The sequence below is a fragment of the Gambusia affinis genome, linkage group LG05 (assembly GCF_019740435.1).
Source record: "Gambusia affinis linkage group LG05, SWU_Gaff_1.0, whole genome shotgun sequence".
NCBI classification, from domain to species: Eukaryota; Metazoa; Chordata; class Actinopteri; order Cyprinodontiformes; family Poeciliidae; genus Gambusia; species Gambusia affinis.
The window spans coordinates 8416025-8428848 of NC_057872.1; the positions used below are offsets into that span (position 1 = coordinate 8416025).

At 37.1% G+C, this 12824-nt stretch overlaps 2 protein-coding genes and 1 long non-coding RNA gene across 6 annotated transcripts; 2 read left to right on the forward strand and 1 right to left on the reverse strand.

Moving 5' to 3' along the window:
• The first annotated feature begins 1039 nt into the window (after positions 1-1039).
• On the forward strand, positions 1040-10372 carry LOC122831533 (sulfotransferase 2B1-like). 2 transcript variants are annotated; one of them, XM_044117803.1, is made up of 8 exons: positions 1040-1238; positions 3510-3718; positions 3802-3928; positions 4366-4460; positions 7588-7768; positions 7870-7920; positions 9159-9242; positions 9999-10372. In XM_044117803.1, the coding sequence occupies exons 1-7, from the start codon at positions 1097-1099 to the stop codon at positions 9221-9223; spliced, it is 870 nt and encodes a 289-aa protein (XP_043973738.1). In that variant the 5' UTR covers positions 1040-1096; the 3' UTR covers positions 9224-9242; positions 9999-10372. The 2 variants fall into 2 exon arrangements, with proteins under 2 accessions (XP_043973738.1, XP_043973737.1); XM_044117802.1 differs by lacking the exon at positions 9999-10372 and having other exon boundaries at positions 9159-9622.
• Positions 2002-6999, reverse strand: LOC122831556. Of its 2 annotated transcripts, XR_006370714.1 has the most exons (4): positions 6957-6999; positions 4967-5035; positions 2374-2435; positions 2002-2252 (listed from the first exon to the last, which is right to left on the reverse strand). It is a non-coding gene; the product is annotated as an uncharacterized LOC122831556 (long non-coding RNA). The 2 variants fall into 2 exon arrangements; XR_006370715.1 differs by lacking the exons at positions 4967-5035; positions 6957-6999 and adding an exon at positions 3355-3522.
• Positions 10373-12170: 1798 nt separating the features above from the next.
• LOC122831550 (sialoadhesin-like) lies at positions 12171-12707 on the forward strand. 2 transcript variants are annotated; one of them, XM_044117834.1, is made up of 3 exons: positions 12171-12292; positions 12363-12508; positions 12571-12707. In XM_044117834.1, exons 1-3 carry the CDS (start codon positions 12201-12203, stop codon positions 12690-12692), a joined length of 360 nt encoding a protein of 119 aa, XP_043973769.1. In that variant the 5' UTR covers positions 12171-12200; the 3' UTR covers positions 12693-12707. The 2 variants fall into 2 exon arrangements, with proteins under 2 accessions (XP_043973769.1, XP_043973770.1); XM_044117835.1 differs by having other exon boundaries at positions 12597-12703.
• The last annotated feature ends 117 nt before the right edge of the window (positions 12708-12824 follow it).

A 12824-nucleotide genomic window follows, 5' to 3' on the forward strand; every position in this document is an offset into this window, starting at 1 on the left:
TCAGTGGCCCTAATCCTCTTCCGTACAACAACTTTATTATTCCCGCACTATTATTTTTTTTAGGACATGAACATTTCATGGATAGAAAATAAACGTTTGTAAAATGTATAACAACGAAGAAAATTGTAAAAACACAACTTTTTAAATCAAAAATTGAAGAGGGCCAGGTTGCCTTCACGGAGTTTCATGTTCCCGCGAGAAGTGGTGGAAGTCTCGGCAGGACAGGCGAGCGCTTTTCGGTAGTGATGGTGAGATGAAGCCTCATGAGGAATTGAACCACTTGAGCCAACTGGTTCGAGAAAGGGTTCATTTCTTGAAGCTTCACGTGCACACGAAACCACCTACTGGCCAGGTGTATAATCACAGCCAGCTGTATCTTAACACGTGTGATGCATTGAGGTTTTGTCTATTATGGCTCTTGGGAATGACTTCACAAAAGGTGAAGAAAAAAAGAGACAAAGAGAGAGAGACAGAAAGAGATATATAGAGATAGAGAGAAAAAAATATATATATATATATATATATATATATATATATATATATATATACATAGAGAAAGATAGAGAGAGAGGAAGACACAGAGAAAGGAAAAAAGAGAAAACCCTATCCTGTCCCACAGCTATCTTAAAAATCCTAAAATAAAAATTAAGAACTTTAAAACTAACTAACCAATCCTATTTGTAATAGTGAGATTATTAGTAAAAAGCTCAAATTAAATAAAGAACCCAATTATAAGTCCTGAAATAATAAAGTCTAAAATCATTAAATATTAATCCCAGAAAAATAAATAAATAAATAAATAAATAAATAAATAAATAAATAAATAAATAAATAAATAAATAAATAAATAAATAATGGGGGAAGGGGAAAAAAATTCATTTAGATCAATACCTTCCTTATTCCAGAGCAAATCCGCTTCAATACCATCATTGAACCTAAATGAAGCAAGCTTCGATACGCGCTTTACGGTAACGCCCCCTCCATTACTCGACACACGCCTCGAAGCCTCTGCACGTCATGTACCCATCACTACTTTTCGGTCAGTTCACTGCTCCATAGAACAGTGGTCTGGTAGTAACTCCGTTTCTGCAGCATAATGCCGTCTTCCGAGGAGCTTTACCGGGAGTACCGGGGACTTCTGCTTCCCAGAGAGACTCACTCTGCAGAGAGTTTGAAGTTTGCGCAGGAATTCACTCTGAAAGATGATGATGTTCTCGTGGTTACGTACCCGAAGTCAGGTCAGTTTAGTTAAAGATGACACTTTTTTCCCCCCTTACGGGTGGATGCATTACTGAAACTAACGCTAAAACACACCGAGATTACTAAATATCATTAGTAACGACGCATGGTCCAACAGCACCGAGAATGCATTAATGACAATGTTTGTTATATTAAACCCGAATAAAAATGGACTTTGCTTCTTTGAACTACACAGATCTTGCATTGTAAGTTTGCACCAGCGACAGTGTTGCAGTAGACCTCCGTCGCGACTTGTCATTCCCCGTAAATAGCCGAATTTTACACATTTTTTCAAGTTATCTACACCAGTGTTTTTCAACCTTTTTTGAGCCAAGGTACATTGTTTACATTGAAAAAATCACGAGGCACACCATCAACCAAAAATGGAAACAAATGATAGTCGATAGCCGCTTATATTAAATATATAATCATTCTTATCAAAGTGTCTTGAATAGGAATCAAATAAACACAACAAAGTATTTTTTTAAATCATATTTTATATTTAATATTTCAAATTGCACTTAACATGTCCACTTCAAAAGTACACCTTAACAGTGGCACAACAATGTGGTCTTAAATGTAAAGAGGTTGTAGAAAACCTCAGGTTTTTTTTTACAAACTAATTCTGTCCACAAGCATTCTGTTAGCCAGAATACAGAAAATTATTCTTATTCTCATATATGCTCTCCTGTTCTGGCCTCTATTTCATAAGACATTTCCAATGACGCTTGCAGAGACTGAAGATGCATAAGTTGTGGGCACAAAACCCATATTCGGAAGACTACGTAGCATCAAAGGAAGAGAAGGGAAGTCTGGAGTCATGTGGTGCAGAATGATGCTACCAGAGGACTAGTCAGGTGGGCACTGATGGGACATTGGTGAGCCCTGTGGCACAGACCCAAATCTGGATGGAACCAGCTCCAAATTTGAAAGACCAAGGGCCATAAGTGGTTGGCACTGCGGCTGGCGAAGTTTTTCTCCTGATGCCAGTATGTCAGGATCTGGAAGTGATCCTATAAACATCAGTGACAAAATCATAATAATCATAATAGGTTTTGACAAAGGAAACAGATACAAAAATATAAACCAACAGTTATACCTGTGTAAACTCTGTAAAGTGTGGAGTGCAGATACCTTTTCCCCATAGTTTTGGGCTTCCACACCACCAGGTCGCTGACAGGTTCAGGATGTTTCCCCTTACAAGAAATACACAGAAACATTTCAAACTAAAGAACAAATAAAGGGGTGGCTGAGCAATTTGTTAGGACATAATGGGACTGATTTGGCACAGTTTAGATTTTTACCCAACTTGCAAATAAAACTAATTGACAGCAATTGAGCCTGTATTTTTTCACTGCCTACAAAAAAGACATTTTCCAAACAAATTATGAGAGAAATTATATTTGCCACAAGTAATATTGAGATTACAACAACACAGGGAGACCAGGTTTATTGAGTTTAAAATCAATCACTGATTATTGGTTATTTGCTGTGATGTATTTGTGAACAAATCTAATTCAAACACAAAGATTACACCATATTGTAGCCATGGTAACAACAATCAAACTATCAAGATGATTCTTTAAACCTTTACAAAGTAAACGTCCTAATTAAATCCTAAATGTACTTTTTTTTCTCAGCTGAATGCATTAAATAAAATTTAGTAACATTGTCATTCTCTATAAATAATGCTACAGGTTTAGATCTATGGTCTGTGTTACAATTAAACAATTTCTAGGGGCCCCTGAGTGTCTGGAGGCCCCTGAATGGCCCCTACCAGCAGCTACTGAGTTTTCTTTATCTTGATACTCCAGTCTTATAATTCTAGATCTAGAGGTGCTAACATCAAACTATTATATAGAGTTAACCCCTTTGAGCTGTTTGGATCTATAAATCAGTCTGCAGACAGGTTGTTCTAGAAGTTAAATAGATATTATTGGGGCTTAATTAGTAAAATGGCAGCAATTTTGCTTATTTTATAACTTCATAACCAGAGACTTTCTCTCCTCTAGTCTGTTTAACAGCTACAGTCTCAGATCAGCTCAGCCCTCCAGGACTGTCAGCAGCAGAAACAGAAACTTTATACCTGTTGGGAAAATTTTAGACTATATTTACTTTGGATTTCCCCATGTGATGGCAATGATGTAGTAGGATCCAGTTAGATTATTGATTAATATGGGTTGTTGTACAGTGTTTCTGTTCAATGTGCCCCTTTTTAAAATTTGAGCAGCACTTCCAGCAGCTCTGAAGTGTCTCATTCGTCTTTGTAGGGACGATCTGGATGCAGGAGATCCTCCCGCTGGTGCTTAGTGGTGGAGACCTGACTCCCGTCCAAACGGTGGTGAACTGGGACCGGGTACCGTTTCTGGAGACAACGAGGCTGGCGCAGGTGGTTGATAAGCTGGCGTCGCCACGTGCGCTCGTCACACATTTTCCCTACAGCTTCATGCTGCCTTCCTTCCACACGTCCAAAGCCAAAGTAAGTGGGTGGAGACTCGGTCAGACATTTCCAGACTCTACTCGAGGATACAGACAACACTGCATGTGTTCTTCACTTTGCAGGTAGTCTATGTCATGAGGAACCCAAAAGACGTCCTGGTGTCTTCATATTACTTCCACCAGATGGCCGCCTTCCTGGAGGATCCAGGGACTTTTGATGAGTTCATGGAAAAATTCCTGGATGGTAGAGGTCAGAGAAACCAAACATAATTCATATTCCTGAAAGAGTTTGGGGTTTTCTTTCCCATGTAGTCTGTGTTGGTATTTCAGTCCATCAACATTAAGAAACTAGTTGCTCAGTTTAATGTGTCAGCATAGTTTTGCTCTCGTGACGGGATCCTAATGGTGATCTGCTTTTACTACATCGAGATTTCATCTGACATCAATAAAATAGGAAACTATATTTATATGCATCTATATGTTTAGATTATATGAGTGGGTGTATAAATACTGTTATAAATAACGTTTGACATGACATGTTTATAATAACATTTTATCAAAAACAAAAGGATAAATAATACATTTCTAGAGTGTCTTCCAGACAGTTTCCAGATGCTGCATCTGTTTTAAGCTGCACAAAAAAATAATATATTTTTATTCTGTGATTCTGTTTGTTTTTTTCTGCAGTTTTCTTTGGGAAATGGACAGACCATTTGAAGAGCTGGAAAAATGCAGAGCTAGGAGACAGGATACTTTTCATCACTTATGAGGAAATGGTTCAGGTAATTTTAAGTTTTTTGTAACCTTTGGCTAGTTTAGACTTCCTGTTTTAAACTATGTTATACTGCATGTGTTATCTTTAGCCTTCCTGTTAGTTGTTCTGCCCCTTCACTTTTACGGGAAAACAATTTTTGTTCATAAATGTCAACTAAAGTCTGAAAAAAAACATTTTTAGGTTTCCCATGAATTATTTATAGTTGCACTGACTTGTGGTGACTCTTTTCCATCTATACAAGTTTCAGTAGCTTTTTCTTTAATCCCTTCACAATAAAAGTCAGGTACGTTGTGTGTTTGATTCAAAATAAATTACATCCATGAAAATCCAATAAATATGCACCATATAAATTAGTTGACATGAAATGTAAAAAAAACCCTAATCTAAACAAGTGCTCAATAAATATTTAAATCACCGTATTATCCATCAATTTGGTTTACATACTCAGTAACTTAACAGATACGCAGCAACAGTGACAATGAGCCAACGCTAAATCACGCACAAAACACTCACCGATTCCGCAGTTTTATCTCGCACAAACTGTTTTTTTTCGTCTCCTTTTTGGCTCACAGTAGTTGGCTCCTATATTTTAGCATATTATGTGAGCATCGTAGAGATTTAAAGAGAACTAGAAAATTCCTGAAGAAATTTAACTGGGGCCTGCCAAAGTGTGCCCGTCGGTTTGGACCCAACATTCTGATGCTAAAAATTAGCATCAATGCTAAAGAATGCTGCAATGTAATCAATAGCATGTGGAGAATCACAAGAATGTTAAGTAAGCTAGACATGCAACATTCAAGATGATAAAGTGTATTAGCTAAAAAAATGAGCAAATATGCTAATGTAAGCATAAATACTTTCAGTAGCATGTGGGGTATCATTAGAATGTTTACTGTCATTTACTTACTCCATTAAGTATACTAAACATGGCTAATAAGTCTGAAAAATAGGTAATAGTTTATTTAAGCTACAAGGCTAATCTGAGAGAAACAGATAATACAGAATGATATCATTGCACCGCCGGGGCATATTGAGGCTTTTATTTTGAAATTTGCAGTAAGCTTCATATTAAATGCCCACACTAATCCAATGTGTAAGAGTGCTTTGGATAAACCAGTCACATAAAGCCAAAAAGAGCAATTACATGATGTAAAAATTCCCAAGGCTTTTATTTTGAAATTTTTGTTAAGCTTCATTTGAAAGGGTCAAAGTCATCCCATGTGTAACAGTGACAGGGTTAAATGAGTTATATACAGCCCATAGCAGCAAGTTGTTGTAAAGGCCAGCTCAGTCCTCCTCTGTTTTAACTGAACTAGTAGTTCAACTACAGTGATGCGTGTTGTAGTCCTTAGCAGCTCTCCCTGCTCTGGGTTCGTTGCCATGGTAAATAATCCTCTCTGCCAGCTGTGAGTGAGACATCCAGGGGAGACAATTCTGTTTGAGCCAGCCAGTTTGACTAAAAAAAGCATTGCAAACAACTCTTTCCTGTTCGGGAACCGTAATACATATTCGAAAACCGTTTGAAGCGTATGAGAGGGCTATTTGTCGTCTCCGATAGTCCTGCGATTCATATCTCTACCTCACTCACAGTATTAACAGCGATGAGATAAAAAAGGTGTGTGCCAAGGTCTGAAATTTTTCAGAAATACATGGAAGTGAATCAGTGAGATCTGTCAGATACCCTGGCGCATGACTTTGCTCTGAAGCACCTGGAGAGAAAACTGTAAGCACTAGATAATGTTTGAAAACATTTGACCGGAGCAGGCATGCGTATCAATGTCATGACCGAGTTTCATACCAATCATGCAATATTTGTGAGTGTGAGGGCGAGTTAAAAAATGATTTGGGGTCAAAATGTCACTCTGACTCTCACTCTAGCGGAGCAGCAGTTACACTCTGATTTTTCAAAAAATCTAAAACTTTTGGGTCGCTTAGAAAGAAGTTGTGGACAAACCATAATTCATATTGACGTGCTGTCTTCACTTTAAAAGAGATCACGGACGTATCTACAAAATGAAGTTTGAATGGCGTTTCTACATGAAGTTATGACGACACAGAAAAATCCTCAAAAATAGGGTATTTTCAGGATTTAGTGGTTGCCTCGTCCCCTTGACAACCAGAGTTGCACCTGGTGAGCTCGTTAGTGATTTTGGGGTCGGTTTTTGCTTTTTAGGTCGCCATGGTAACTCCAAATCCCACCAAAAGTGGGATTTGGTACCACTTTTGATACCACTTTTGTGGGTGGGCTCGCAACGGTACGAGCCGCATTAATGGTGGCGGAAGAAAAATAAATAAAGAGACATTCTATTGAGTGTAGAACAATAGGTGCCTGCCATGCAATGCATGGAGGCAGTGACTCAGTCACTGCTCTTCTTATGCATTGCTATGGGCAGGCCCCAATAATAATAAAGAGGCGTTCTATTGGGGGTAGAACAATAGGTGCCTGCCATGCAATGCATTGCTATGGGCAGGCCCCAATGATGAATGACAACGCTCAACTAACCTGCAGCTCTCTCCTCCCAGCGTCTCCTAATCCTCCATACTACCACTCCAAATAATATACCTAGCAGAGGTAGTGGTAGTGGTACATGTGACCATAATACTCAACAGTGATTGGTTGAGTTATTGCTGCAATTACGGTATTAAACTATCGCGAGATTTGAAATAAAGGGGACAGGGAGTGGAAGAATAAGGGAATGGAGGTTAAAATTTACACCCGGGTTACACTTATGTACCTTCCCAACATGTTTCCAAGTTCCTAGTTTGAATCATGTTGCATGTTATTTGTGTAAATTAAAAGATATCCTGATGAAACCGGCTCTCTTCCTTTTTTGTTGTTCACACAAACTAATCAGAGGCGACTGGGTTTCATGTTGTGTGTGATTACCAACATAATGCACCTTACAAATGTTTGCAAATATTTTAAACTGCTCCACGTGTCACTTTAAAGCCACAATTTTCAGTCCATTTTATTGGGGTTACACTTGCTGGGCCAGCATAAAGTTGTGCCTAAATATGAAGCAAAAAAAGAAAAAGAAAAATGTGAAAAAAGATTAAAAAATTATTACAAGACGAAAGAGTTTATACCTATATTTTATCATAATGTTCGTGATCAAGTATCGTCTCTCATTCAGGACCTGGCCGCGTCCATCAGGCGCATTTCTGACTTCTTGCGCAGGGATCTGAGTGAAGAAGTCATTCAGAAGATAGCGGAGCATTGCTCTTTCCAGAGCATGAAGGCCAACAGCATGTCCAACTTCAGCCTCTGCCCAAAGAAGTACATGGACATCGACAAGTTTCCTTTCCTGAGGAAAGGTGAGTTTTTTGCATGTCTTGATTGTCGATGACATGAGATTGGCTGTTCTGTTGAGTTTGTTGTTGTTTCACTCTTTCACCGATGTGTTGTTTTGCGACAGGAATCACAGGAGACTGGAAAAACCACTTCAACTCAGAGCAACTGGCCCGATTTAACCCTCCTGTTATGTTGCGGGTCAATTTGACCCGTTTCAAAGTTTAAAAATAAAAAAAAAATAGTTAGAAGTATTTTTTCTGCATGAAACTTTTTCTATTTGTCTTAATAGGTGCACTCTATGTATAAAATAAAAATGGTTCATTTTACACACTTGCAGCCCCCTCTGCGTCTATTTGTTACATAGATACTGTTCGGGTCAATTTGACCCGGCATACAAGTTGAAGGGTAAAAAGTTTTAAAAAATGTCCAATTCTGTTTGTTTCCTTGCACCTATGAGACATATTTCACCACACACACATACACACACACACACACACACACACACACACACACACACACACACTCACGCACGCACACACATGCATGCACACAAGCCTACATTCTCACTATTCTCTTTACTTCACAAGGAAACTGAGAAAGCAGGTGTTTATAAAACTTTTGACGGGAACCTTTTCTCTTTTCTGTTCCCGTGGAAAAACTCCACCCACACTGAGTGACACTCACTAGAAGGGGAGGGGTGGGAGGGCATAAATACTCTCTGCAAGGGAGTCCTAAACACATTACACACTAAAGGTACATGTGATATCGTCACTGTCAGAGGTCAGGAAATGAGCAGCAGGAAAAAAAAGATGACAGCCCTGGAAGCTCTGGAACTTCTTGTTGATCATGACAGTGAAATAGAAGAGGAGGTTTCTGAAGCTGAAGACAGTATTGAGGTCAATTCTGAGTCTGATGATTCTGATTATGAAGCAATTGATGAAAATGATGTTCATGTTTCTCGAAGCAAGACATTCATGTCAAAAAATGGTGAAATTCAGTGGTCTTCATCTCCAACTAAGAACAGTAAATGTGTCTCAAGTTCAATTATAAAGATCACCCATAGAAAAAAAATTAAAAATGTAATACAAAAAAATTTACAAAAAATCACTTTCAAAGATAATTAGTGTTATTTTGTGTTTAGGTTTTTCAGTGGGCATTAAAAAAAATGTAAATCACATTTTTTATGTCCGAATGAGTAAATTGTCGTCATTGATCCTTTATTTGTGAGGAATAAAAAAACATACTTGCACAAATATTGATTGGAATGGTTCGTATAGGAGTTAATAATCAGACACAAAAAAGATTTGGAGGATTTTTTTGGTTTCCGACACTATAGCATGACTAAACACTCCCCGGGTCAAATTGACCCGGGAACATTATTGCTGTACCTCAGAAACGAACATAACAGGAGGGTTAAGTCTGTGATCACTAAAGAGTTGGAGGGAGAGAACTTCTCTCTGCCGTGGAGCTTGGATTGATCCGCACATGAAAATTCAAGTAAGAAGAAACAAAATCAAGGCATCTACTGATAGTTTTTTTTTTTTTCAAATAGGACGTTTGTGCTATTTGTACAATTCAAAATTATTTAGATTTAATGTGAGTGAAGCGAAAGATTCTGACATTTCATTAACTTGTACCATTACATGTACTTAATTATTGATCGATTATTGGAAGAGTTTTCTAACTTTCTGACAATTACTAAATGAAATGTTTTTTAAGTCTGAATAATTAGCAGATATCTCTATGAGAAAATGTCTTGTAGTGTAGATCGCCTGCTTTTGAACTAACTGCAGAATTACATCATTTTGAGTGCAAATTTCTATCTGTGATGACAAGAGTGTAACTAAGATTTAACAATTTGCACAAAAAAAATAATATATATATATGAGAGAAAAAATGTAAGGGAAACACAATGTATTCAAGTCAACAAAAACTTAAAACATTTCTCATTTCAAGCCCAAAGTTTTTATGTACAACATAAAGGAGATCTTTTTTTCCTACTGTCTTATATTAAATTATACTTCAATTGTTTTGTAGTTCCTTTTGGCTACCAAAGGTATTCCTATTTACTAAATGAATAATGAGATCCTTTTGTTTCCTGTTTTCTTCAAACTCATAGTGCTCAACAAAACATTATCCTATTATAAAGTAGCTTTTATCTTTAAGCTCTCTGAGTTTAATGGGGTTTTAATTAATTCTGCCTACTTCAGATTGTCTTTAAACAACAAAGAAATCCTTTATATTTTTGTGCAGGATACACTCAAACCTGTTTCTATGGAGGAGGTTGCTGTGTATATGGAAGAGTGAACACCAAAAAGCCAATATCCCTGTGATGAAACTTTCTGCGATGACCTGGTCTCAAAGCTGCTACTGTGCTGATAAAAGTTAAACATACCGTTTGATTGATGTTTTTCTTTCCCAATTCAAAGTTTGTTTTGCTTTCACACAGTTATTAGAAGGAACAATGCTGATGCAAAGTTAATTATCGTTCTGTGATAATCAGTTATGTACCAAATGTATTTTTTTAAATGAGTATGCTACTTAATGAAAAATGTATTTTTCTTCTAACACAATGCTGCTCTGTTAATTTAAAGATATTGACAATGTATGTTTTAGATGTGATCAAAATGGCAGCAAAGCAAAAAGGATGTCATAAATTTATAAACCTGTTTTTTGTGAAAAACAAATGAACTTCATTGTTGTTGTTTTGTTTTGCATAGTACAATTGATTACAGATATTTAGGAACAATTAATAAAAAGTCATATGAAATTGTTTTTCTTACTGTCTTTAATTATATAAAACAAAACCGTTCTTGTTTTTAGGGTTTCATTTGCTCTTTCTTTGAGTGGTCAGACAGGAAACTGAGTAATACGAGAGAGGAAACTGCACAACACAGGTCATCAGGCCGGGACTCAAACCTGTGATGTCCACGTTCAGGACTGAGGCCTCCATACAAGGGTTGTGATTTTTCAACACACCACCACAACTTTTCTTGTTTTAAGTTAGTTAAAGTTAACAAAATTGTGTTTGCTAAATTCCATAAAACAGAAGAACATTTTTAGAGAGTTTTTGTAACTTCTCAAATTCAGCAGTTTATGTACTTCTGATTATTAGACCTGTTCAAATGAAAAGCAAGCTTTTATATTGAAAACCATAACAGAAAAGTATTGGGTAAAGTAACATTTTATTAGCAAAATATTACAAAAAATATTTGTTTTGCTGATCCAGCTGGTAAACCTTCAAAGCAAGTTTTATTATAATTTTAAAGTTCGCTAACAATATTTTTCTTGTTACCGTTGAAGGTTTCTATTCAGCAGCTGGAGCTGTGAGATCAAGTCAAAATGCTTTTGTTTTGCTACATGTAATCAGTTCTCACCAGAGTTGCAAATATTTATTTATTTTAGACGTTACCTTTTCCCCCCATACTGTGTAATCGATCCTAGCGTAGTTATTCAGAGCTTAAAGTAGGTTTAGTTATCTAAATATGTCCATATAAAATTTTGTAACTAATCACATGATTATATATTTTTTCAGAATTATTATAATTCAAGGGGATTATTAGCTTTAAAATTTCACTGCACATAAGAAATAGTTTTTTTATGTAAATCTTACAGATTTAAATTGATTGTGGAGTTATTTTGATTTGGCCCTTGGGCGCGGTCACAGCTGTGAGAGCAGATACTGTTTGTTGAAGTGAATAGAATATGGTTGTTTTGGAGCAACAGAACGATAGTTTGACTTGATTGCACAAAAGAATGGTTATTGTCTAATTTCATGATTTTACAATTTTGAGAATTTTTAATAAAAACAGAGTTTGGGGAAGAAGACGGCGGTCGGTCTCTCATTCACTGGAGTTGTTCTTGTTTACAGGCTTCTCACCCGGAAGAAAGGAGAAGCAGAGACAAGAAAACTAAACGTCATTTGTTACAGCTGTTTCATTCCACCTGAGACGTGTAACAAATGCAACAAATCACTCAGTTTATGCTTCTACAACAACCCATCCTCACAAATCTTTGATACTACAGGTACATTTTATCATCCTTAATAGTAGCCAGGGATAAGATATGTGATCCATTCATTGCTATTATACTTAAATCACTGCTTACACAACTTTATTACTTTAAAAGTATCAAAGTTTAAAAAATGTTTCCAATAGCATTTGTAAATTACCAAAATCTTAATTGTAGCTAATCAAACTAAATTCCTTTGTGCTCCACAATTTTTCACAATAACAGCCACAGATACTTGACACACAACCAGTACTACGTTCATACTCTGACATATAACCAACAGCAGAGATGTACACCTATAAAATTAATTAATTTGTCTTAATAATACGGCAGTTTGTCCTATTATTCCATATTTTCTCCCAAATATCTTGTGGACAGTACAATGGATATGTATAAGTCAACAACATTGTGTAAAACTCCCCAGGTCACACTGTGAGGCGCGTTATGTGGTTCCGTGTTTCTATTGAGGGTCACAGGGAGTTTGCTCACCACACCGACCCCAATCAGATCAGCCCGTCTTACCGCGGGCGCACGCGGTGAGAAGATCTGCGAGCGCTGTTATTGTTACAGTAAAATAACCTTACTGAATTGCTGCCTGGATTCCAGCTACACCGGGGGAAGCTATTCCAGCTGCTCGGTTCAGATTCGGGGTGTGAAGCTGGGCGATGCGGGCCAGTACCACTTCAGGTTTGAGACAGACCAACCGCTGGGGAGATGGACCTCACCTGACACCATTACTCTGGATGTAACAGGTAGTTGAACCGAAACTAAAGCTGCTGAGACATCTCAGAAAAGTCACGTTCTGTTTCCTTAGCTCGACTCTCCTGTCAAAACATCAAGGACTCTCAAAACGGACAGCAAGGTTTCTGGTGCCTGGCTGGAGACGAGATTCTGATTATTCAAGAGCCAAAGCAAAGTACCAGAATAAATAGTTAGAAGGGAGATTAAACTGTTTTCTATTAATTATTGTTTCTATTGTTAATCGTCCATAATGTAAAACTCATCAGTACTGAAACTCTGTGTTTAATAAAATGTTCTTCTTCCAATCTGTTATTTCTGGAGTCTTTT

Bases quoted from the DNA above. Each gene is read 5' to 3' on its own strand.
- LOC122831550 (XM_044117834.1), top strand. From the start codon at position 12,201: ATGTGGTTCCGTGTTTCTATTGAGGGTCACAGGGAGTTTGCTCACCAC. The intron at 12,293-12,362 runs GTGAGAAGATCT...CCTGGATTCCAG, and splicing joins TCTTACCGCGGGCGCACGCG to CTACACCGGGGGAAGCTATT. The intron at 12,509-12,570 runs GTAGTTGAACCG...CTGTTTCCTTAG, and splicing joins CATTACTCTGGATGTAACAG to CTCGACTCTCCTGTCAAAAC.
- LOC122831533 (XM_044117803.1), top strand. From the start codon at position 1,097: ATGCCGTCTTCCGAGGAGCTTTACCGGGAGTACCGGGGACTTCTGCTT. The intron at 3,719-3,801 runs GTAAGTGGGTGG...TTCACTTTGCAG, and splicing joins TCCACACGTCCAAAGCCAAA to GTAGTCTATGTCATGAGGAA. The intron at 7,921-9,158 runs TTAACCCTCCTG...ATAACAGGAGGG, and splicing joins CTCAGAGCAACTGGCCCGAT to TTAAGTCTGTGATCACTAAA.